At 33.0% G+C, this 25,408-nt stretch overlaps 1 protein-coding gene across 1 annotated transcript; it reads left to right on the top strand.

The window, feature by feature from the left end:
• The first annotated feature begins 10,584 nt into the window (after positions 1 to 10,584).
• Positions 10,585 to 19,925, top strand: LOC101222389 (nucleobase-ascorbate transporter 12). The gene is made up of 10 exons (XM_004139421.3): positions 10,585 to 11,410; positions 11,543 to 11,640; positions 11,758 to 11,928; positions 12,592 to 12,692; positions 12,766 to 12,901; positions 13,050 to 13,100; positions 13,225 to 13,512; positions 16,814 to 17,048; positions 18,465 to 18,751; positions 19,157 to 19,925. The coding sequence occupies exons 1-10, from the start codon at positions 10,894 to 10,896 to the stop codon at positions 19,376 to 19,378; spliced, it is 2,106 nt and encodes a 701-aa protein (XP_004139469.1). The 5' UTR covers positions 10,585 to 10,893; the 3' UTR covers positions 19,379 to 19,925.
• The last annotated feature ends 5,483 nt before the right edge of the window (positions 19,926 to 25,408 follow it).

The following is a 25,408-nucleotide window of genomic DNA, read 5'->3' as shown; positions in this document are numbered from 1 at the left end:
GCATCCCTCAAGAATCCGATACTAATGCTTTTGGTATGCTTCAGATCATCGTATCATCAAGAATGTCCATACTGGTTGCTAGAAATTAAGACCATAAGTTCTTGATGATCGGACACTTCTGCACTAGATGTTTTTGTATGTTTTCATATTCATCCAACAAAAACAATTGATGTAGTATAAAAACCAATAAACCAATAATAACAAACTTCTATTCTTCGTTTAAAAATGGTTTAGCTTAGGGATGATTTGATCTGAGTAATAGTTAAAATTACCAAGTACCTAAAAAAAGGTAAGAGAGATGAGTAAGATAAGAAGTAACATATAGATATATGGTTAAGATTTCATAGGGATTGTATCCCATTATACTTTTGATCTCAAGACTACTAAAAAAAACGTATTATTTTGTACTTGATCAACACAAGTTATACCACTCTATTAATGTTTAAATTTTGTCTAATATTTTTTTTTTTTTTTTTGAAGATCAGAATATAGAGTTGAAATTAAATATTTAAATATAAAACCTTTTTATTCATTATACGGTAACTCTACTTTAAAATATTGTTTATTATTGGTTATCGTTCAATATGTCAAAATATTATTAATAGACACCGATAAACATGAGTGATGTCTATCACCAAAAGAGAATAATATTTTACTATGTTTATAAGTATATTTAAAAATGGCAAAATGGACAAACTATTTACACTTTATGGCAAAATCAAATGTATAATATGTTTTTGCCATAAAATATAAATAGTTTGTATTTTTTTTTATTAATTTTGAAAAACCATCTGTATTTTACCGTTTTTTTCATTTAAAACAATTACCCTTTATCGTCTATGTTCTAATGAAAAAATTGTTTTGAAAAAACGGCAGCTGCGTTTGTCTTTTATTTTTAGTACTTTTGAAAGAAAACCATCAGATGGTAGAATATGAAGAAAATTTAGCCCATTAAAGAATGAGACAATTATATCTCTAATTTCATTCAAAGTTAGTAATATAAACACTCTCAAACCCGTACTTAAATTAAAAGGTCAAAATTTGACTAAGTGTTTTATAGAAGGTGTTTAAGGGAAGGCTACAACAAGAAGCTGGCGTTTGAGTTAGTTTGCAATGAGGTAAAGTTCGTGATAAAGACTTTTGGCATTTAAGTATCTTTAAGCATTTGGTATACCTCGCTGAATAGTGTTAGGCGAGGAAGATGTCTAATTTTGATTTGACAAGGATTTACACATAAGGTTAAGAATTAAGCATGAAATTAAATATGAAGCATACACGTGTACCACTAAGAGTAGGAGCTAACAAGTTATAAAGAAATTAAGGATGGCTATAATTCAATTTGAAAATTAATATAAACAGAGGAAGAAGTCAAATTAGTAAGAAGTTTGATTCTGAAAATTTAAAAGGAAAAATATGTGTTAAGCTGACCCTTAGCGATACGAAGGAAGCTGAAGCTAGGTGTTCTACGTTAAGGGAGAAACCAAGTTGTTGTGAGTGAATTTTTAAAAGTGTTTGTACAATTAAAAGTTTTATTTGAATTTCAGAATGTTTTGTAAACTATTATTATGAATGAAAGCATATGTTTTTGTTTCAAGAAAAGTCTGTGTTTAAACCTTTAGTCTCGTTCTTATCATTGAGCTAATTGTTTTGTGCACATAAAGAGTAACGATAGTCATGTAAAAAAGGTCTTGTATGATGAAAAGAGGTGGGACAATGCATAAAAGATGTGTATTGCGCTTTGGTATGAGCAACGAGGAAGAAACCAAGATATTCCTGAATGCTGTTCAAAGTAGTCTAAACCCAAAAATGATGAGTCTTAGCATAGAGAATGATTTTAGATTCTCGGCAAAAGGACATTGAGACTATTGAGTGTTTCTGCGATTTGATGTATTTATGAAATAAGGCGATAAAGCCTGTTTTAATGAAATGATTATACCTGTGAAATGTGTTTCTAAAAGGTTTTCCTAAAAAATTTCTCAATAAGTCTCTTTAAATTTTCACTCCCTAGGTGATCCAGTGTTAAGGCCAAAGTAAGGAAAGGTTGAGAAGCTGCTAGGGAAAGAGAAGTCACTAGGCATTTTGTTTAAGCTTTAGTGTTATTATTGTATCTTGTAAAATGTTGTAAAACGCATGCTATAAGGTTAATAAAACAAATTATTTATCTTATTTTGTTATATAAGTTGCATTATATCGCCTTAGGTGTAAGATAAAGTTTGAGAAGTCTTTAGGCGATTAAAAAAAGTTTAAGGACCTAAGTGAGTGTTTTGGTGTTTCACTTTAGAAGCGTCAGGATTGCTCCAAGTCGTGTCGCGTTCCACATGGCAAGTTAGGATGCATGTGGGACGGGACGTGACAAACACTTTGTCAATTCAACTATGTGGATACTATGGATACAAAAATTGAATTAGGTAGGCTAATGCAATCTAGAAGTAACCTATCATTTTATGAATTTAGCCGCACAAAATATTTTTTATAAATAAAAAGTTCAACAAAATATAGATTTGAAGCAATTCAGTTACATCATTTATATTGGCTTTGTTTTAAGGGCTAACTTTCCCTAAAATAGAGCAAAGTCCTACATTTCCGAGTATCAAACTCACGACAAAACGTATCCATGTCTATCTACTCATCAAATATGACTAAAATACCTTCTAAAGTACATATTTTTTCAATTTTTAAGTTTTCTTCTTAATCTGAACCTAATCAAATTGAGAGGATTACAGAGCACAAGGAAATTTTGGATTCAGTAGATGAACTTAAAAGGAAAGTTTATTCATTTTTGTTAAAGTGTCTTTTTAAGTACAACACTGAGGTGAGAGATTTAAACCTGAGACCTCCTGTCCTAAGGAATATACAAATGTCAATTAAGCTAAGCTCATGTAGGTCAAGCTTATTCGTTGGTGGAAGCATTCATCTAAAAAGGAAGAAAAATAAAACAAATGAAGCAACTACATGTTTTGTGAATAATTGAATGATTTTTAATTTTTTCTTTGCGTCGTCCCCCTTTGAATTTCTTCTTTGCGAAACGCCCCCAACAGGATTTCTTCTTGTTGAATGTCAGTCTCAGCCTAAACCCGTTCACCTCAACGAACAAGTCGCTCACGTCTTGCCGCCCCCAAGCTCCATCAGGTGCTCTTACTTGTTTTACCACTGTGTTTACTGTTTTCTTTAAATTATCAAAGAGATGCTGAAATTTTGATCAACCTTCCGATTTACCATATTTTGATGGTGTAATTTAATTATTGTGAAAAATCTGCTGTTACTATCACTGTTAGTTTGAATTGTGAGAAATCTGCTATTACTATTATTGTTGGTTTGAATTGTTAGAAATCTTAGAATGCCTATTGTTTTATTTTATCTATCACAAGTTTGGCTGGATATTTTGTTACCACTTAGTTATTTGAATATACACTTTATGTACTAATTATTATTAATTGGAGTGTTGTTGTTTTTTCTTTATTATTGTAATTCTTTTTATGTATTAGCAATGGACACTGTGTTTTGTTTTTTTATACTGTTCTCAACCATAAATACTATTGGGCTAGAATATAAACTGAAAAAGAAAAAAAAAAAAAAAGCAAAGATTTTCATCTTCCTTGTGGTCGTCCCTATGGCTAATGTGGAAATTTATTCTTTTTAAATATTGCTGTGTTACATTTATGATTAAATTACTCATTTACTCTGGATAGTCTTCATAAATCTACAATTTTATAAGTTTAGTTTTTGGTAAGTTTGTTGTGCCATAGGTAAGTTTACTTTTTGGGTTTACTCTTTTTTTTTTGTTGAGCTAATTTAGTTTAAAACTCACACTGGGTCCATTTTAACTTGAGTTGATAGTTAAAGTATTAACATTGATCATTTTTACAGATTTTATGTTTGGTTTTGAGTTAGAAAGATATATTTACACATTTTCTAAGCTGTTTTGAGTTAAAATGAAACATTGACACTTTTTGGATGGTAATTGCTACAGGGTTGACTTTTTGTCCATTATATTTGAAGATGAATAGAGATTATTCGATTAAACTAAAAAATAGATTTTCGAATGATTATACTGATGGAGTTGCTCAATTAATGGAAGTGGCTAAGTAACGTGTAAAAGATGTGGGAAAACCTAGGTGTCCATGTAAATATTGTCAAAATTCAATGACACAAACATTGGATAAAGTAGAGCGCCATTTATTTACGTATGGAATATCCTCTTTATATAATAAATGAGTTTATCATGGAGAAGCAACAAACTTAGCTTGATTTGAACAGTGTGCTACTTTATCAAAAGATGATAGATTTAGTAGAGAGTCTAATGTTGGTTACGAGGATGATGATATTTTAGATCTTTTAACTAATTTGCAAGGATCAATGATAGCAAGGGAAGAAAATTTTGATGACGGAGATGATTTTGATGATGAATTTTCAAAAGATGCTGATGAAATGGATACTAGTAACATTTTTTAAGAATTGATGAATGAAGCACGTAACCCGTTATATCCTGAATGTACCAAAATTTTCTCATAAAATGTTTTGGTGAAGTTAATGCATATTGAGATTCTAAATAATTGGAGCAACAAATCATTCGATATGCTACTAGAATTGTTGAATGATGCATTTCCAGTTGGTACAAATATACCTAAATCATTTTATGAAGCTAAGAGAAAATTATGTGACATAGGGTTAGGATATGATTACATCCACGCCTTGGAAATATGATTGTGTATTAATTCAAAAAGAACTTGCTAATTGTCAAAGTTGTCTAGTATACGATAAATCTCGATATAAAACAGATAGTGGAAAATGAAAAAAAAAAATCAAATAAGGTTTTACGTTACTTTCCATTAATTACAAGGTTGAAACGATGGTTTTTATCAAAACATATCGCTTTTGAGATGAGATGGCATAAGGATAAATGAGTTGACACATAAGATATTTTATGACATCGAGCTGATGCTGCTAGATGGAAGCACTTCGATAGATAATTTCCTCAATTTGCTTCAGAGCCAAGAAATATTCGTTTAGGCTTAGCTTCAGACAATTTTAATCCATTTGGGAATAATGAGTTCTACATACAACATGTGGCCATCAATCTATGACAGACTAGATTTCTTTATCTACACCCAGGTGGGCATCAATCTTGCATGTAGTAGATACAAACTAGTCTTTGGCTTCGTCCTTCATGGAGAAAAGGAATACTCTAAGGTCCAATCGTTCCCTGTCATTCCATGTAGTTTTATGGTATGTCATAACAATACACAACATAGAATTCCTTGATGTGCTTGTGTGGGTCGTCATCTACAAAACCATGAAAGATGGGTTGTAAGTGAATGATATCAGTTTTAAACAGAAAATTACATATCGTCTTAGGATACATAATGCAGAGAGGCTGTTGTGTCAGGGCAGAAGTATCAAGGTCCCTTAGAGTCCTCTTTTGCTCTAGCTGAGCCATAATCTCAACTTCTATTTCTTTTGAAAACTCTTCTTCAATTGTGCTTTTTTGCACGAATATCTTCTTGGTAAGATTTTCGCTATCTGACTTCTCTCCTTCATCGTCTCTCCTCCCTTCTAAGCTCTACAAAATATAAAAAGGAATTTCAATCCTGGAAGGATCCAATCATACGAAGAAAGAAAAATAAAGAACGACTGAAGAATGAGAATTCTTTGAAAGAGAAATCAAGGCGCTTCTCGACAACAACGCCAATTTGACTATACGAATTATGTTGGCTAAATCTGGACTAAATGATTTTAACTGAATCTACCACAAGCACTAGTCTTAATGGTAAGATCGAGTCAAAGACAAGGAGCATGTTAGTTTCTCAAATAAATAGCTCACAACCTAAGGGTAATCGAGAGGGATGGTAATGAATTATTGTAGATAAATGAAATTGCAAAAAAACAAATGAAAAAAAAAAAAGGTTCATAATCAATTTAAAAGAGTCTAGTTAGGGTTGTGATGAATCTTCTTTATTCAATGTATTTTGTCATAGAATACTCATGACCAAAATCGGTAATTGTTTATGCCTAGAAATTAACATTAATCAATACCCTAATTAAATGAAATTAGAGTTAATAGAAAACATATCTTTGGAGCTTCTAAATTTATCATAATCTCCTAACGAACACAGTCCCTGGACCACTACTAGTGTTGACCTGCTATTTTTCGGATTTAGAACCAGGTTGTGGGAGCTGATAAGTGAAGGATTAAGAGAGAAAATTGGATTTGGTAAAATTATGTAAGGAAAAATTACAAATTTGACAAAAGGACTTCATGAATTTGAAATAAGGCCTTTGAGTAACCTAATTACATGCAATTAGTTCACCAAATCTCAACATCTAACATTCCACCAACTATTAATAGAACTTAATGGGCTAAGTGTTTAAATCCTATATAGCCACTTATTCCACTAAATGTTAGTGAGATTATAAAAAAAAAATGTTGAATTTTTCCACTAACTTTAGTCTAAGGGCAATATGGTTATTTTACCATTCAAGTCAAAGTCAAAAGTCAACATTTTGATATTTTACCATTTTATCCATCTTGACTAATTTCGACCTCCTGAGAATGAATTTATATTAATTTTTTTTAATTAAATTAAATTAAATTTGAATATAAAGCTGATCAAAGTTTGATTTTTTAAAGTGAAAAGTCAATATTTTGACTTTTTTTCAACTTTGACCATTTCCATAATTTCAAGCTTTCAAATATGAATTTGGATTTATATTTTTAATATTTAAATCACATTTAAACATAAAGCTCTATCTCAAACTGATAACTGACAGTTATATCACTTATATTCATTGATTTATCTCTCTTTACTTAATTCAAATCATTTGAATTATTTCATCATATTGTTCTAAGTGTATTTCATATGAGCTAGCAGTTGTTCTAAGTGTATTTCATATGAGCTAGCAGGTGAACCTAATGGACCTATATCTCATGGGCTCTAATTATCCAAGATTGAATGACTAAACCCTTTTAGATCGAGCTAATCAACATTTGTTAACTTACGGGTCATATTCAACTAAAGTCTCATGATTTAACTTCCCTAACTATATATATATTTGTGTCCATCTGATATAACCATGATTAGTTAGTTAATCCTTTACAGATTGTTTGTAACCTCGACTAGGTCAAAATATCATTTTACCCTAAGACTACAACTTGCTCCTTAAGTTTCACTAGTCTACTATTGAATAATTGGTTTAAAGTTCAACCTATAAACCGAATATCTCTTAGGCCAATGAGAGGGTGGAGCCCCTTGTTTAAGACTTGAATTCAGTCCTTAAAGGAACAACCTATCTACTAACCCTAAATGGAAGGCTTATTGAGCCAGCACTATTGAGTTGTACCTTTGCAAATATAAGGATAATTCTGTTTGAACAGAAGTTCATAGTTAACATATGATTAAGACTAAGTTACCTAGGTTATTAATTAATCGAAATAATCAATTTTTTTATAGTCATCGATGTTAATAATGTAAAAGTGACTATTACATGATTCCAGTCCTATGAAAACTTTTTACATATGATGCTTCTACTCGCATGTCTCTACATGAACGATTTAGGATCACATTATTTGTACTAACTACAAAGTTTCGCATCCATAGTGTCCCTAGAATAAGGTTATATATTTGTTCATATACTATAGACTGTTTAAGTTATACACTTAAATATGATCTCTACATAAAGTTCACGTCTACACTAGATAGCTTGGGACCTTAATTTATTAAGTTCAAGATTATAGTATTCAATTTTCACTAATAATTCATCAATAACTACTTTATTGAATATAATATAATTTTAAACTACAAACTCGGAGTTTTATGACTTAAATTCCAATAAAGCTTTGTTAGATGAATATTTATTTTCAGACGCCCAATTAAATATTGGTTGGTTCAATATAATAGGATGATTAGAGTGTTTTCTTTATTTAAAAAAATGTATCCGACCTTTTGTCCCAACAAAGAATACTTTTGAATTTGATTTAAAAAATTTAAAGGTGTTAATTGAAAATTTTAAAAGTTTATGTACTTTTAAAATAATATACACAATTTATGTGTATTTTCATTAATTTACCCTAAAATAATTTAAAGGTCATATAATAAAAGTTTAGTGAATATTTAATTAAAAAAGAAAAGAACAAAATTGAAGACACAATAGATTTGATTTAGTAGAAGAGAAAGAAAAGAAAGGAACAAACAATAAATTATACATTTTTTAATAATTAGCAATAAATAATAAAATCGAATTCGTTATCCATAATAATAATAAAAAAAAGTCATCTCTCTCTAGTCTCACATACACACACATATATATATATTCGTAAACCTCCAAAAATAACTTTCCATAACCTAAGAATAATTAAATAAATTCTCTTAATGATATTTTATTTCATGTATTTTGTATAGGTAGATATGCCTTAGCTTCCATACTTTTAAACCAAAAGTCTATTTTGCATATATTCTTTTAATCATATTCCACACTTTTCCTCTTTTAAATCAGAGTCTGATGTTGATATAAGTGAAGATAACTATCTTTATTGGTTTTTTAGGTTACACCAAAAAAGCAAAGTCTTGAAGGTTATGTTCAAAGTGGACATTATGATACAATTGTAGAGATATTTGAAGGATTTTATATATATATATATATATATATATATATATATATATATATATATATATATATATATATATATATATATATATATATATTTATAGATATTTTCAATAGTTTTAGTAATTTATTTACTTATTTTTGGTAGGTTGTGAAAGAGATTTAAACTACTAACCTCTTAATTGCTAATACATATTATATGTCACTTTGACTTAAGTTTGTATTACTCTAGCCCGTTTAATTTTAAATTTGTAATAATGTAGTGTTATAGCTTTAATAGGTAGAAATTTAGTTGTATACTTTCAATTTTGTAGCAATTTATAAGTTTCTATAGTGATAAATCTCATAAAAATTAATACTACAAATTTTATCACCTAACAACTTTAGTTGTTATTGTTTATAAATGAAATATCGATTGATCTCTAATCAATTTATTAATCTTGTTACGTCTTAAAGATATTTTCTAAGGCTATTTTTATATATATATATAGCATAATAGCCAACCTATTTATAAGTATAGTAAAATGGTAAAATATTTTGACTTTACTGTTTTATTATATTTGAAGATAGTTTTGAGAATTTTGTCATTTAAAATAATTTCTCTATTTTTATATGGTAGAACTAAATTGTCAAAAATTATAATATATATAAACTAAATTATTTCGTAATTAGAAAATTGAAAGTTACTTCATTTCATATATATGGAAGGCAAATTTTAAAACATCTATAACTATCCTTACCATTAACATATATGGAAGTGGTTATGAGGTTACTCAAATCAATTTTGTCATCTTTAATATTGATCAAAAGATGGGAAGAAAGTGATTATGAAGTTACTCAAATCAATTTTGTCATCTTTAATATTGATCGGAAGATGGAAAGAGTGATTTTGAAAGTTCGAATTAAAATATGGTAAAAATTTTTAATAAGAAGTTTGTCCACATCCCCCAAACTCTATCCCATTTTTCAATCATAAACTCAAAACAAAAGTTTACCATAATTAATAATAGTAAGTAAGTAAATAAATAAAAAATCCCACAAAAATATTGCCAAAACTTTGCATTAAAGAGTACTTAAGAATATGTGTGAGGATTGGGGACATAATGACCAAAATGTCCCTTTTAAAGAATAAAAGAAAAGACTAATAACGGTCTTGAGAGTACTTACAAAAGAAAAAAAAAGTAATGCCAAATTCCACCAAATTCAAAACTCTCTCTCACGTCCACTGTAGCAATTAAAAAAAAAAAATCTATTTTCCTCCGTCAAACAAAAATGTAGTAGTGAATTATGATTTTTGATCGTTGAAAAATCAAAATCTTTTAGTGTTATTAGTCACAAGTGATACAATTACTTTTGGGATGACTAATTTTTTTTTTAATAATTGTAGAGAGATCAAAATCACAAATGGAATGAATAAAGACAGAAGTATTATAAAACGATTAATAAATCAAATTCAAACTGGAGGAGGAGATACACCATAGCTTTGAAAAAGACCCTCAAAATCTAGATTCAATTATAAAAGCTACTAACCTTTTTTTTGGTTTGACTTGGAAAAAGTTTTAATCAAATTAAATAAATTTTAAATCAATAGGCTTTTTATTTTTATTTTTATCAAATTACAATGTTTCACAAAATAGAAATATATCATGCAAAATAAAAATATACCAAAAAGTAGTTAAGCGATGATAAATGTGAAAAAATAACTCAAACGAATTAACCATTTATCTTTTAATTTATTTTATATTTTTATTAAGACATTCAATATTCTCTTATATCTCTATTTGTCATATGGAATAAACACTACTTATTTTTTCTTTTATAATTTTTAAATAACAATATATACTTTAAACACAAATTTACTAACTTAATTGTATGAACAAAACCAAATAATTTGAAAATCGAAAATATTTAAATAAATAAATAAAGAAGATGAGCACTCAAAATGAGATTTGAAAATTAGAAAATGAAAAATAAGAAAAAAAGAAACGCGGTTTGAGCTTCTCCACCGCTTCCTGAGTTGTCTGTCTTTGGCGTTTCCTTCACTCTCTCCCACTCATTCTCTCTTCTTCTTCTTCTTCTTCTTCTTCTTCTTCTTCTCTCTCTCTCTGTACTCTTCACTCACTCACACACACACACACTCTCTCTCTACAACACCACCCACTGACGAAGCTCTCAACTCACGCACACCTCCATTTCTTCTCCTCTCCACACTCTCTAAAGCCCATTTTTCCATTTCCGATCTGCCTCCATTTCAACCTATGTCTTACTAACATTCCACCTTCCCTCTCTCCAATGTCTACTTCCGACCCCAAATCCCGCCCCCGTCCCGGCCCTTGGCCACCTGCTCCTGACCCATCCTCAATGCCACCTGCTTCTTGGGCCAAACGCACCGGCTTCCGTCCCAAGTTCTCCGGCGAGACCAATGCCACTGATTCCGCGCACCTCGCTCTTCCTTCCAGGCCTAAGGACCCAGATGCCCCCACTGATCTTGAAGCTGGCCGTCTCCGAGGGACCTCTGCTGTTAATGGAGAGCAGGAGAGTGTGAAGGCGTCTCACCCGCCTTTGGACAAGGAGAAAGATCAGACAGTGAAGAGGAGGAGGGATTCTGATGGCTTACCCAAGGGTTCTGGACCTGCTCAGAATGGACAGGCGCTTCCTCCGCCTCCGGCTACGGAGCCGGCCAACCAACCCCGGCGCCCGGTTAGAAACGAGGATGTGGTGGATGTTCTGCCTCAGGCTGGGGATGATGATGGATTTGTTGCTAGACACTCGCACATGAAGTATGAACTTAGAGATACGCCTGGTCTTGGTGAGTTTGCACTTTTTTATGCAGATAAGAACACTCTCTTTGTTCGTTCTACTGTAGGGTTTGTAGTTGTTAAGTTTTGCAATGGGGGGTTATGGCTGATTTCTTTTTGTTTGTTGGTGCTCTAAATTTCAGTCCCGATCGGTCTATATGGGTTCCAGCATTATATTTCGATGTTGGGTTCCTTGGTTCTTATTCCGCTTGTTATTGTTCCTGCCATGGGTGGCACTTATGTAAGTAGATTAAAGTTAATTGTTTGAAACTTCTCTTTTTTGCTTCTCCTTTTTAGACTTTTTTTTGTGTGGAATTTGTGCAAATTCCTTGATCTGATTGGAGTTAGTGGTTTGTAGGAGGATACTTCAAATGTAGTATCGACGGTGCTCTTTGTTTCGGGCGTCACTACCCTTTTGCATACGTCTTTTGGCTCAAGGTTACCGTTGATACAAGGTCCATCATTTGTTTTCCTGGCTCCAGCATTGGCAATTATCAATTCACCGGAGTTTCAAGGACTTAATGGGAACGTATGCTTCTCTTTTGCTCAGTTGTTTTCGTTTTTTCGTTTTTTGCTGCATGGATTACGGAAATGAGCAACTCCTGCATTTTGTGTCATGCTTCTGTCTGTCAAAAGGACGAGTTTTTCTTTTCCTTTGCATTCAGTTCATTTATTTTGCTTCATAGGACTTGATGTATATACTTAGGTGAAGGCCTTTACTGGTGGTTGATAGCTACATAAATGTACATTTTACTAGTTCTCTCACCACTTCATTGTCACTAGCATTGCTCCCTTCCCTCCCGTTCTGAACTTTAGTCTAGTATGTATCAGAGTATCATTGGTCATAACTTCAGTCTACTTTCTGTCCTTCACTTTTATTTATTTTATATGTCATGCTATTAGAGGTGATATGTTGTTTGAAGGAACAAAATTTTGGTTCGGTATCTTAATTATGGACAAAGAAACTGAAAGTCATAGCTTCCTACTAGACTTATTTTTATTGGCCATGAATGTGACATCTTATTCATTAAGCAAACCAAATGATGCAGTATAATTTTTCTCTAGTCACTCCCAATATGTTTTATCTTTACTTGCCCTAAATTCAAGAATCCCTAATTTTAAGAGCTTTTCTAGTATATTTAATTGTATTAGAGCGGTGCCATATTTTTATTATTTTTGTTAATGTTTGCAGAATTTTAAGCATATAATGAAGGAGCTACAAGGTGCAATTATCATAGCTTCAGCTTTTCAAGCAATACTTGGGTATAGTGGACTGATGTCACTGCTTTTGAGGTATAATGTTGTTGACTTCAAACAACTTTCTGTTCGCACATTACATCAGTAAGTAACTGATTCATTTTTTCAGGCTGATCCATCCTGTAGTTGTGGCCCCAACCATTGCTGCTGTTGGACTTTCATTTTATAGTTATGGTTTTCCACTAGTTGGTGCCTGTCTTGAGATTGGTGTCGTGCAGATACTGTTGGTTATTATATTTTCTTTAGTACGTTAATCTACATTTTTTCTCCTTTGAGCTATATTTTACTGTCTCAATGAAAAATAGTGACAAACGTTATGCAATATTAGTTGTCGTGTCACTGTTTTCAGTAATTACAAATAAATTACTAACACTATTTCCATGAATTCCACAGTATCTCCGGAAGATATCTATTCTTGGCCATCGGATTTTTCTAATATATGCAGTAAGTGAGGAGTTGCAATTTTGACATTTTGACTTTTGGAACTGCTAGTTTCCTGATGATCTTCTTTAAGATTGTCTTTTAACAACGGGATTGATCATGAATCACGATCTTATTTCATTGCCAGGTTCCACTTGGCATTGTTATCACGTGGGCTTTGGCTTTTTTGCTGACTGAAGCTGGAGTTTATAGTTACAAAGGTTGTGATACAAATGTTCCTGCCTCAAATATTATATCCGACCACTGCAGAAAACATGTTTCAAGAATGAAGCATTGTCGAGTTGATACTTCTCAGGCACTAAAATCTTCACCATGGTTTAGATTTCCGTATCCCTTACAGTGGGGCACTCCTGTCTTCCACTGGAAAACAGCAATTATTATGTGTGTTGTATCTGTCATCTCATCTGTGGATTCGGTTAGTAGTCTCTACTCTCTTGTTTCTTGTCTTCTTCTTTTGATCTTTATCTATTATTGATAGTTTTTTTAGCAACGCATTTCTTTTTGGTTAGATATGCTTATGCAGATGTTTATGCAAACAATATGCATACTTACATTATTTATTTTCTTGAACAAGAGGCGAACTTTTTATATATGATTTATGAAAAGGAAGGAAAAACTTCAAAGACACAAACTTCTGAATGGGAAGAAAAGAAAAATATAATACCGAAAGGGAAAAAAAGAAAGAGCTGAAAAGAAACTAAACAAACCAAACAAAATAAGGGAACCAAAGAACATGCAACTAAAAACAATAACTGCCAAACTAGAAGATAAAGCAGAAAAGAGCTATCAAAGAAAAGCTGGAACCTCAGTGGGAAGCTCTTCAAACCAGTGAAGCTTCAATCAGAAACTGAAGAACAGCCAACTAAAAACAATAACTGCTAAACTAGAAGTTAAAGCAGAAAAGCTCTTACAGAGCTTTCAAAGAAAAGCTGGAACTTCAGTGAGAAGCCCCTCAAACCAGTGAAGCATCAATCAGAAACTGCACAAACCAGCTTGAATGCCATGCCAGAAAAGGAAGAAAAATTGGCATGGAGAAAAAATCGTACACCACAAGGCAAAGAAGAAAAAAGCTACAAAGAGCCCCATTGATAGAGGTCTCCGGGTAAAATAGTTACTAGCCGGAGTTAGGGAAAGACATATTAAACCGCTAAGTCACTCAAAAGCTTAAGCCGGTGGTTGAAGGCAAATTTAATTATATATCACTAACAAGACAAACATTGTGTAATTGGATAGTTAATGTGGATAAGTCCCAGGTATCATGTTCTAATAGAGATCTCCTAAAATGGAAACTATGAGATGATGAAGGAATGACGTTACTCGAAGACAAAATTGATTTCATAAAAGTATTACTTTGGAGTGGGGTTGTAGTGAAGAGAGGTTACCAATGATCTAAAAGCCAACTATTGTGACAAATATCTTGGATTTTTCGAGGACATCTCCCTCTCTTTCGATTGGGCTACGTAGGTCTTTCTCTAATAGGTAAATGACTGATGCTGTGGCCCTCTTTTTCATGAGAAAGTTGGCGTTCAAGTTTTGGAGGAAGAATATTTGCATTTGGTCTCTCTCTTGACCTCATCAGGGGCTTCTCTTACCGTTCATATTTTTGGCATTTGTTGGACCCTATTCTCCCTTTAGTGAATCCAATTTTTCTTCATTTGTGGAAGGTAAAAGTTCCAAAGAAAGTAATGTTCTTTGTTTGGCAAGTAGTCCACGATAGAGTTAATACTTTTTCTTGGCTTAAGATAAAAGATGGTCACTTTAGTTGGGTTGTTTTGTTGCATTCTTTGTTAGAGGGCGGAGGAAGACTTTTATATGCTTGGTTTTCAGTTATTTATACTTCAAGATTGCAAGGGGATGATTGAAGGGTTCTTTGTCCATTTACTGTTTCATGAGAAAAGAAGGTTTTTGTAGCTAGCCAGGGTTTGTGCTATGTGCTATGTGCTATGTTGTGGGTGGGGTACTTGGATGTGGGCTAGGGGGACACTAGAAACTTTAGAGGAATTGAGAAGGGTCCTTTTGACGTTGGTCCCTAGTTAGACTCTAGAACTTTTTTCTTTGGGTGTCAATTACGCTTTTTTGGGTTAGTTACTCCCTATATCTCATTCTTCTAGATTGGATCATGAAGGCATATTCTTTACTTAGACTCCCATTTATGGACTTAGTTTCAATGAAAGTTGGCTTTTCATATATATATATAGAAATCTTAGGCCTCATGTCCATCAAGAGGTTCATAACATTACTCGATTGCAAAAGATTGATATAAATGAGAGGTGCCTAAGTCCTAGAACTTATACCTGGTAAATTTTTCTTTTTGATATTCTAACAGGTGTAAATCTCATTTGGAATCAGATCTATGATTTCTTTCTCATGGAACTTCATAAAGAGTCTAAAGATCCTCTTTGATTACCTTCTTCTTTTCCTAAATAGGCCCTGGTAAATTTGGCCCTGCACCAATAGCGCCATTGCTCTCACAACTGAACACAACCCTGCTACCCTTAAACATAATGGTCTCGTTGATGGTCGGAAAGTAATGCCAAAAACAATGAAAGCTTAAAAGATTTAGCTCAGCAATGCTTCTTTAACAGTGAGGCTAATCTAACTGAAAATAAGGGGAAAGAAAAAACTAGCTCAAGAAAAATTCCTGGTCTAAAAGTCCAACCTGTGAAGAACTGTGACTACCCGTGCCCCCATTCCCAAGATTAATTCCTGTCACAGAATTTAAAAGATGCATATTCCTTTGTATCCTCTCATATCTTTGATAATTTAAGAGTGAAGGATAACATCGTAGGTACAATGTTTTCAGCTGTTTTTTTGTAGTAAATTTTGGTGGTCAATTGTCCGAATCTTTGTGATCGTAGATGTCGTAGACTTATGGCAGGAAAAACTTCTTTTATTATTATTTTGGCATTGTTTTGTGAGCATAGTTGAGATTTTATCGCTTCATTTGATTAATATAACTTGTTTTTGTTTTTTCTCTCTCTGGATGAATTGATCAATGTACATACATGCACAAGCATATCTATACATACATGCACAAACACATATTTATACATGCATGACACACGCAGATGTATACATACATAGATGCGCACACTGTGAGCATACATATATCCATGTGTACAGACGTGTATACATACACATACACATACACATGGATATATGTATGCACGCATAGTATGCCCATATATGTATCACACATGTATACATACATATATGCACACACACATCTATATGTATGCACACATAGTGCGTAGGAAAGTCAAAATTCTCACTTCCTACAAAGAAAGGGAAGTTAAAGGAACTCTCCAATTTACATTAATTAAAAGAGAGTAAAAAAGGGCATTGGAAAAAAGAACTAAGCTAGGTAATAAGTCTGACCAAAATGTAATTAATGGATTTAATAAAAAGTGTTTATTAGTCGAGGACAATGATAGTTTTGTTATTTTTTACTTTAGTTTTTCCTCCCCAAGTTTTGATTAACTATCAAGTTATTATGAACAGTGCCTGACATCCTGGTTGTAGAACTTCTTTTGTGGGAAATCATTATTGTTCTTATTTTGTTATTTATGTTACTTAGAACATATGCTTTACATTTTTACATAAAATGTATTCATTAACCCTGTTAATATATATATACTTCAGTTCAACTTTTTTTATCATTGCTAACATCATTTAGTATCCAGTTAACAACTCTAATTTATACCTAAACTACTCAGGTTGGTTCGTATCATGCATCTTCATTATTGGTCGCATCCAGACCCCCATCACCTGGTATTCTTAGTCGAGGAATCGGATTGGAAGGTCTTTCTAGCATTCTGGCTGGTCTATGGGGTACAGGAACTGGGTCTACAACGCTCACTGAAAATGTTCACACTATAGCTGTTACAAAAATGGGAAGCCGCAGAGCAGTTGAACTGGGTGCATGCATTTTGATAGTGTTATCTCTTGTTGGTGAGTAAACCCATATTGGGTGCTTGCATTTATGCTTTCTTTTTTTTTTTCTTTTTAATTAGAATTGACCATGAATTTAGGATCCTGTTTTATTAAGATGTTAAAAACGCTATGGGCTTCTTGCAGAGTCATTTATTACGTGCTTAGAGTTCTTTCTTTCCTTCAAATTTAGGATTGTAGTGGACCAATCGTCAACCTTTGTATGAATCTGATTGAGGGATCTTGATCAAATTGTTGTGCCTGTTGTTCCTTTTGTGTGTTATATCACTTTTATCTACTCTATTTGGTAGTAGAATATAGGTCCTATTAACTCTTATCTACAACCAAAATTATTTACTAGAGATGGCAAAATCTGTTAAAGATAGATATTGATAAAAGTTCTCAAAGAGTTGGAAAGTTCTGGCTTGACACATTCATTCGTTTAGTTTTTGGGATGGGGTTGGCTCTACCCCTGGTCGCTATGTTCCTTTTCCTTTTCATAACAAATCGTTTTTGGTTTCTTGAAAAAAAACAAGAATTTGGTTCGGAGGGCTTGTGTCACTGTGACCACTGAGAGGAACATTAGGAGATTAATGATGGACGAACTTTCTAAGTCTTTAAATAGAAAGTTAATCCAAACAGGCATTAAGTGTTCACACCAAGAGAATTTGTTAGTTTATAGGTTGGTTTGTAGGATCCGGACATTGATGGGGTTAATTTGCTAGTCTGTTTAGAGTGTAGTTAGAAATGGAGGCAGGTAGTGAGGGAGGCTAGGTATTTTTGAATATTTAGAATCTGACTTAAGGTAGGCATCTGGCAGCTCCCCTTGAAAATCTGGGCCTTCATCTTATCATCGATACAGGTTTACTTCATTCTTTAAGCAATGGATCACAGACGTAAGGACCAGGAACGGGAGATGGCTGCCAATTAAATAATCTTATTTTTCGTTTTTTTTTTCCGAGAGCAAGATAGTGATGATGCCTACTTCGGCTAAAGTACCCTCAGAAGAAAAATAAATAAGTAAAAAGAAAATAAAAAACTTTGGCTACAAAGGAAATTGATGATTAGTTTTAGTAATGATAATTTAATCATTATGACATTTTTACCTTTAATTGATGAAGCAACTTTCCTGCTGTAATTGTAATTATAACTGAGTGGAAGAGTTATGATATCAATTTTGATTAAATACGACCACATGCATAGTAGTGGGAATGTTGAAGAATAATGTGCAGTCCCAATCTTGGACAATCCCATGGTCTAGTGATCGTCCAGAATTCTTCATGGTCTTGCCCGTTTATAGAGATAGAATAGGGGGACATTTGTCAGTCATTCTTAAGTGTTTCTTGAAACTTGAAGAATGGCATCGAAAGATATCTTTGGCCTGTGTTTGTTTTTTTTTTCAGTTTATTTTCCATGATAATATATCGGTCTTTCCAGGTAAAGTTGGGGGCCTTATTGCTTCCATTCCCGATGTTATGGTTGCTGCTCTTCTTTGCTTTATGTGGGCAATGCTTACGGCACTAGGCTTGTCAAATCTTCGATATAGTGAAGCAGGAAGCTCTCGGAACATTATCATTGTTGGATTATCATTATTTTTCTCTCTCTCGGTACCAGCCTACTTTCAACAGTACGGTATCTCCCCAGGCTCCAACATGTCAGTGCCAAGTTATTTTCAGCCATATATTGTGGCTTCCCATGGACCTTTCAACAGTAAATCTGGAGGGGTATGTCTCTCTCTCTCTCTCTCTCTCTCTCCCTCTCTGCTAATACCTTAGTCTCTTAAAGTTAATGAAAACAGTAGAAACATTTACTTTTTTGGTGCCAATATTGGGTTATACTGTTTCTTTCTCCATCACGAAACTCCAACTTTTGATTAGGCTGTGGAAATTAATCATCTAGATCATTTCTTACAGCTTCATGTGTAAGTTCCAACTTTTACTTCATTAGCTTGGCTATAATTTTTAGAATGATGTCCTAACCAACAACTTCAATCCTTGAGTTCATACATGTGCATTTCCCTTTTTGAACAACTCTTCATGTTTTGGTTGCAAATGGATTGTGCTGAATGAATAATTAACATCGTAGTTTTAATTTATTGTTCGTCTGATTCTCTATTTTTTGTTTTGCAGCTGAATTTTGTTCTCAACACATTATTCTCATTACACATGGTGATCGCATTCCTGGTCGCCATCATCCTTGATAACACTGTGCCGGGCAGTCGACAGGAACGCGGTGTATATGTGTGGTCTGATCCTGAGACTGCCAGGAGGGAGCCTGCTGTTACCAAAGACTACGAGCTTCCATTCAGGGTTGGTCGAGTTTTCAGATGGGTGAAATGGGTTGGATTCTAAATGACCAGACATCCAACGATCATTCATATGAACAAGCTTTGTTACATATCGGTCGTCATCCAGACAGCGATGCAATGGTGGTGCAGTTCTCCAATCTGGTTCCAAATGCAAGTCCCTACAGCTCTCTTCTTTCACATGGTCAATGGTCCACTTTTGTTGTGCCTGGGGGGTTTGGCTGGAGTATTTTCTTACACGAAACACATTAGCGGAATAGGTTTGTTTAGTAGGAGATAGGGGTGTACATTTTTTGAGAATCCAGAGTGATCTGGGTGTGTTGTAATTTAGATTATGAAATGATGTGTATGTACTTAGTTGAGTCATAGACTAGTCTGGATTTTCATGCCATTTTGTGCAAGTTTTGGGAGTCCATCCAGGTCAGGTCATGTATATTTTTCTTCCCATTTATTTAATTAGCCTTTTCTTTTTGTTTTTTACTTTCTATTTCTTTAGTTAGTTTAGGGATTTCTAGTTTCAATTCTTATTATTTGTGGGAACTGAACACTGGTTTATAAGGAACTTCAATCTTATTTTATCTCTTTTTTTTTTCTTTTTTACTCTTCAAATCATATCCACGTTGATTGATTCTTTGTAATATTTAGCTGCTCGAATTGGGCCTTTTCACATGAAAATGAAACCATATCTTTTAGCCAACTTCACGTTATTGTATGACTGCCACCCAAACCCAAGAAGAAAACTCAGTCTTCAAATATTAACTTTCATAACTGTGAATTTTGTAAGTTTAAGTTCACATTATAATGATTTAGTATCTGTAGTTATAATGTTATTTTTTGACAATTTGATCTAATTTTTTTTAATCAATTATATATATTTACTGTAATGATTTAGTCTGGTATACTTTATTCAATATTTGGTTAATCTGTTTATTGAGTTGTATACTTTATTCAATATTTGGTTAATCTGTTTATTGAGTTGCATTTGTTGAGAATTAAATTGTTTAATAAGGATTAAATTGTTGTGTACAATAGTTCAAAGGGTATGTTTGAGAGATTTTTTTGTAGTGGGATTATGAAATAGTTAATATCACCTGCCTTCTAATTTGAAATCACTTTTTAACATTTAAAGTTGGAACGCCCGCAAAAGTAGTAAAAAAATTTATGATAATAGAACACATGTTACTACATTTTTAAAATTGCAAAAGTAGCAAATTTAGAAGTCAATAACTCTCTAATAGTCGTTTGGTAACAGTCTTATGGCTACCTAAATATCACTAGTTACTTGTCATATTTGTTATAATCGAAATATGCAAAAAAAATATGTCATGAGTTGTTTTTCTTTTTATAAATATTTTTGTCATATGATCCAATTTTCTTTTAAAATTTGTCTAAAGTGAGATGGAGCATTAAGGCTTTGTTTGGTAACAATTCTATTTTTGGTTTTTTATTTTAAAAATTAAACCTATAAACACTTTTTCTATCCCAAATATCTTGCTTTGATGTCTATTTTTGTCCATATTTTTTAAAACCAAGTTGAAACTTAAAAACCACCAAGACTAATACTTAAAAATTTGTTTTGGTATTTGTAATTTGACTAGGATTATAATTTTTTAACTTAAGTTTACACAAACTATGGTAAAGAGAGGAAAGGAAATACTTAATTTTAAAAGATCTAAAATCTAAAACGAAGTACTTATCAAATAGATTTAAATTAAGTGTGAGTGGTTATAGACTTGTTTCAAAGTGCATTGTTACTGTGAGATTTGAGGTATCAAAAGTTTATTTTAATCGTAGAACTAATTTTATTATTAACAAATAGTTTAGAATAATTTTCTACATGCAGATTGTAATAAATAATTTTTTTAAGAAAAAATATTTCAAATTTTATGGGACATTTGAAGTTAGTGATTTTGTGTTTGGAAGATTGAGTTAGTTTGTTGATAAATGTGAAGAAAATATATATATAGAAAAAAAACTTGGAGATGAAGTTACTTATAAATATGCATGTTCAATAATATTTACTATTGAAAATTAGTTGTACCTGAATCAAAAAGCTAGTGTGCATTTCCCCTCGTATTTGAGGGTTTAGTCTCATACATGAGAGTAGGTTTTCATGGCTAAAGTTAGGGTTTAAGTTTTCAGAGGTTGATTGGGTGGAGATTGTTTTCTATTTTATGTGAACTCTGATGTGCAATTTGGAGCACTTCAATGAAGGATTAAAAATGGTTTGAAAACTCACAAAAACCATGGCTTAAGAGATTTCATATCTTTATAGCTCAAATTCATCATGAACTGATGTTATTATTCAAGAATTCACCAAGGGCCACCACCAATATCTCCTCCATTATTCTCTAAACTTAAAACATGATTGTGGGATCAAATTAGTGATCAATTTAATGGAAATGTAGAGTGAGAGATAGTTATAAACACTTGCAAAATCTCAACAAAATGCACAATGTTCTTTAAGTATTAATCTTATTCATCTTGGGCATTATATAGACAAACCATATGAAAAACTATTTTCATAACAAAAATTGTAATTTAATCTTGAATTGGTGAGTGAGATTTCCGGCTGAAGATGAGGTTAACAACACACCAAGCTAGTAGCTTATTCACATTACAACTAATGTTGGAAAAATCTACCATGGGTATGTGAGACCCTGATTCCAAAAGGGTGTCCTGTTGAGGAAGAACTCCATTAAAATCAGATGTTTTGACCAAGTGTAGAGAGAAACATTCTACAAAGAAGGGTGCAATTGGAGAAATAGTGATGCGAAAAGAAGTATTTGAGTCTAAGAGCCATCGTGTGGAATTAGGTAACACATTGGGGTTGTTGGCAAAGAAGAAGTTGCATTTAACGCTAAGGACTAGGTGATTGGAGTAGTAATGTGGAAAAATACCTACACCTAAGAGTGTGGCTATGAGATGGATGTTCGGTTGAAGTAACTAGACGACCCTTTGAAAAAGAGTAAGAGTTTGATGCTTCATGAGTAGAGAGTCAGACAATTTAAAGAAGTTTATCTCTCCAAGGAGATAAGATTAGAGTTTCAAGAAAAGTGTCTATTTGTAACTGATGTTTGGCTAACGTGTTGAGTTTGGATTGATTGCATATCGTGAGAAAATGGCAAGGTGACACGTGTATGAAGCAAGAAAGTGACCATTGGATGTGAAAGGTCACTATAAATAGAACCAAAGGCTGAACGAAAAAGGGAAGAACATTTTCTAAATGTTCTATTGAGTTGTTAAGAGTAGATCTTGAAAAGCCGGTTGAAGGAAACCACAAGGCAAGAAGAGGAAGCCAGAAGCCAAAGAGAGAAAGGGTTAAGGCTAAGTGTTGTTGTGAGTGATCCTTATAAAACAAATGTTTGTTGTAAATGATTTTATATCCTTCTAAATGATTGTATATTGTTCAACCCATAAAGAATTGTAATTTATGATCTTGACGAAAATGCAAGTATCTTATGAATGTTGTATAAATATCATTCTTTTGTATTCCTTTCGTTGATGCTTGTTGTATCATATATGTGTTATGTGTTGGAAGTGATATGTTGAGCTAATGCCTCTCATGTGATGTAGCTAATGCCTCTCATGTGATGTAGGTGTTGTGATGAGTAATGGTGAATGATTTATTGCAAGAAGCTGGTGGAAAATTTTAAGTTTAATGTGAGACACTGATGAGTGTGAATCCTAGATTTAGGCGGGTAAACACTGGTGAAAGTGAATCTCAGGTTTGAGCGAGTATGAGTTGTGTTCTTGAAGTGCTAGATGCTGATTAAAGTGAATTCTAGATCTCATCGAGAAATGATATGTGAAGACATTGGTGAAAGTGAATTCCAAGTCTATCGCGAAATGCTGGTAAAAGTGAATCTTAGGTCCAGACAATGAGATGCTGGTGAAAACGAATCCCAGGTCTGAAATGAGATTGACTATTATGAGACACGGGTGAAAATTCCAAGTAAATCGTGAGACTCTGGTGAGTGTGAATCCTAGGTCTGGAGGAATCCCAAGTCTTGATGATGCTGAGTAAATGCTCTGATGGCTTGAACCGCGTGGAATCGTTGTAATTATCGTGGCTGCGTTTGATGCAATAAAAGCTTGTGTTTATGAAGCTTAGTATTGATGTTGTTATCGTTATAATTGTTGTTATTGTTGTTGTTGAATCTATTGTATTTCCTAAAAAAGTTTTCCTAACCCCATCACTCAGTAAGTCTTTGACTTATGTTTGAAGTGTTCCCCTCCCTAGGTTGTCAGGCGTTGAGGCCTAGTAAAGAATGAAGGTAAGGCATAGTAGCTTAGTAAACGAGGGAAATGAGAGTTATTATGTAAACTTGTGCGACGTCCAAGCTGTGTCATCCTACCTTGCGTTTAAGGAGTCAGTGGGTAAGAAATCTACTCTTGAACGTCATGGGCTTCCGCTTAGATCGAAGAAAGGTCGTTCGACACGTTAAGGTTGGTGAGGACAAAGACGATAAGTGTGAAGGAACTGAGCCAAGGAAATGAAGCCCTAAATGTTGTCCCTGAAATGATTGCTGGGCGGTCGAGGAAAAGGATGAAAATGAGGTCTTTTACATCTCTAAATACCCTGCTATAAGGAGCAGCATTAGACGGTGGAGGAAGTAAAGTGGATAAGAACTCAGTTTTAATTTTATAAGCCTAGCAAGAAAAGGAATGTAATTGTTAAGTTTGAACTTTGTGTAAAGTGGAAAGTTAATAAAAAGAGAAGTTATGTTTATTTTGTTGATTGTTATTGGTGCTTTCCGCTTAGTAATGAGTTTATTTCTTGTGACAAGAGTGCTAAGCAATGGAGTGAGTCTAAACGTTACAGATTTTCTGCTACGTTGAGTAAAGTCTCTAAGGTTCGAGACGAATGCTTTGCAATTAAAGCAAGTTGGAGTAATTTGTTACACTTACTAGACGTTCATTGCGTCATCTCACGTTGAGATACATGGTGAGTGTCTAGGTGTCACATCCCTTATCTAGTCACGAAAAATGACAATGGTTCATGTTCTCGGCGAAAGGAAGATGGAAGACTAATGTGTACTTAATGTTTTATGATTAAAGCATTGAAACCATGTTTGTGAAAGTAATTTCATAATCGTTGCCAAAAAAGGTTTTCAAAACCATCACTCATCAAGTCCTTGACTTACATATTAAGATTTTTCTTCTTCGGCGATTAGGCTTTTCAGCCAAGTAAAGAAGAATAAGATGAGTTTGCTACGTGTTGGAAGTTGAGCAAGCAATCTAGATTCTTTTACTTTGTATTAATTTCTTGTAAATAGAAAAATATTTTATTAATAGAACCCTTGTACTAAAAGAGTTGCATCCTAATTTTGTGAGAGCTAGGCAAGGTGTTGAAGTTTAAGATTTATTCTTTTACTAAGGAAGTAAGAAAAATGTATTTGTGCAACGCTTGGTTCAGATAATAAGAAATGTTTGGGTATCAGTTATATTTGAAAGTTTATTATTTTTTCGCTACTTGTTAAAACTTTTAAGTTTAAGAGTAGGACTTAAGTGAGCGTTCTAGTGTTTTACTTGGGACACCAGGGTTGCTCAACTCGCGTCACGTGCCACATAGTGAGTTTCAAGACGCATGCGGGATGACGCGTGACATGAATGTTTAATATATATATTTCAAATTCTTTATGTTAAAAAAGAAAAAATTGGTGAGCAAAATGAGCTATAAAATATAAAGATTGCATTGTTAAATCTTAAAGTTCAAAATAAGAATAATAAACTAAAATTGTCGTTGATATGAAAGAAACATTTCTCCATTTAACTATGATCAAACAATTTATTTGGTTCAATTTGGATATACTTTTTCGGTTGATAAGTTTAATAGTTCATGAATTGTTTGGGTTGGTTTAGTTAGATCCGTGTTAGTCAATCGATTCGCATAGAGAAAAGGAAGAAAAAGACATCCATGTCCTTCAATGGAATGATGATCAAAGAATTGATGTAGCAAAGGTAGAAATGGACAAAGGGTATTATTCAATGACTAAAGTTAAACCAAACTCCAACAAATAGACTATTTTTAAATTAATGCACGTTTCTTTTAAGTTCAAATTCTCAATTTATT

This window comes from Cucumis sativus, chromosome 1 (assembly GCF_000004075.3).
Source record: "Cucumis sativus cultivar 9930 chromosome 1, Cucumber_9930_V3, whole genome shotgun sequence".
Taxonomy (NCBI): domain Eukaryota; kingdom Viridiplantae; phylum Streptophyta; class Magnoliopsida; order Cucurbitales; family Cucurbitaceae; genus Cucumis; species Cucumis sativus.
This window is presented reverse-complemented; position numbering and strand designations above follow the sequence as displayed.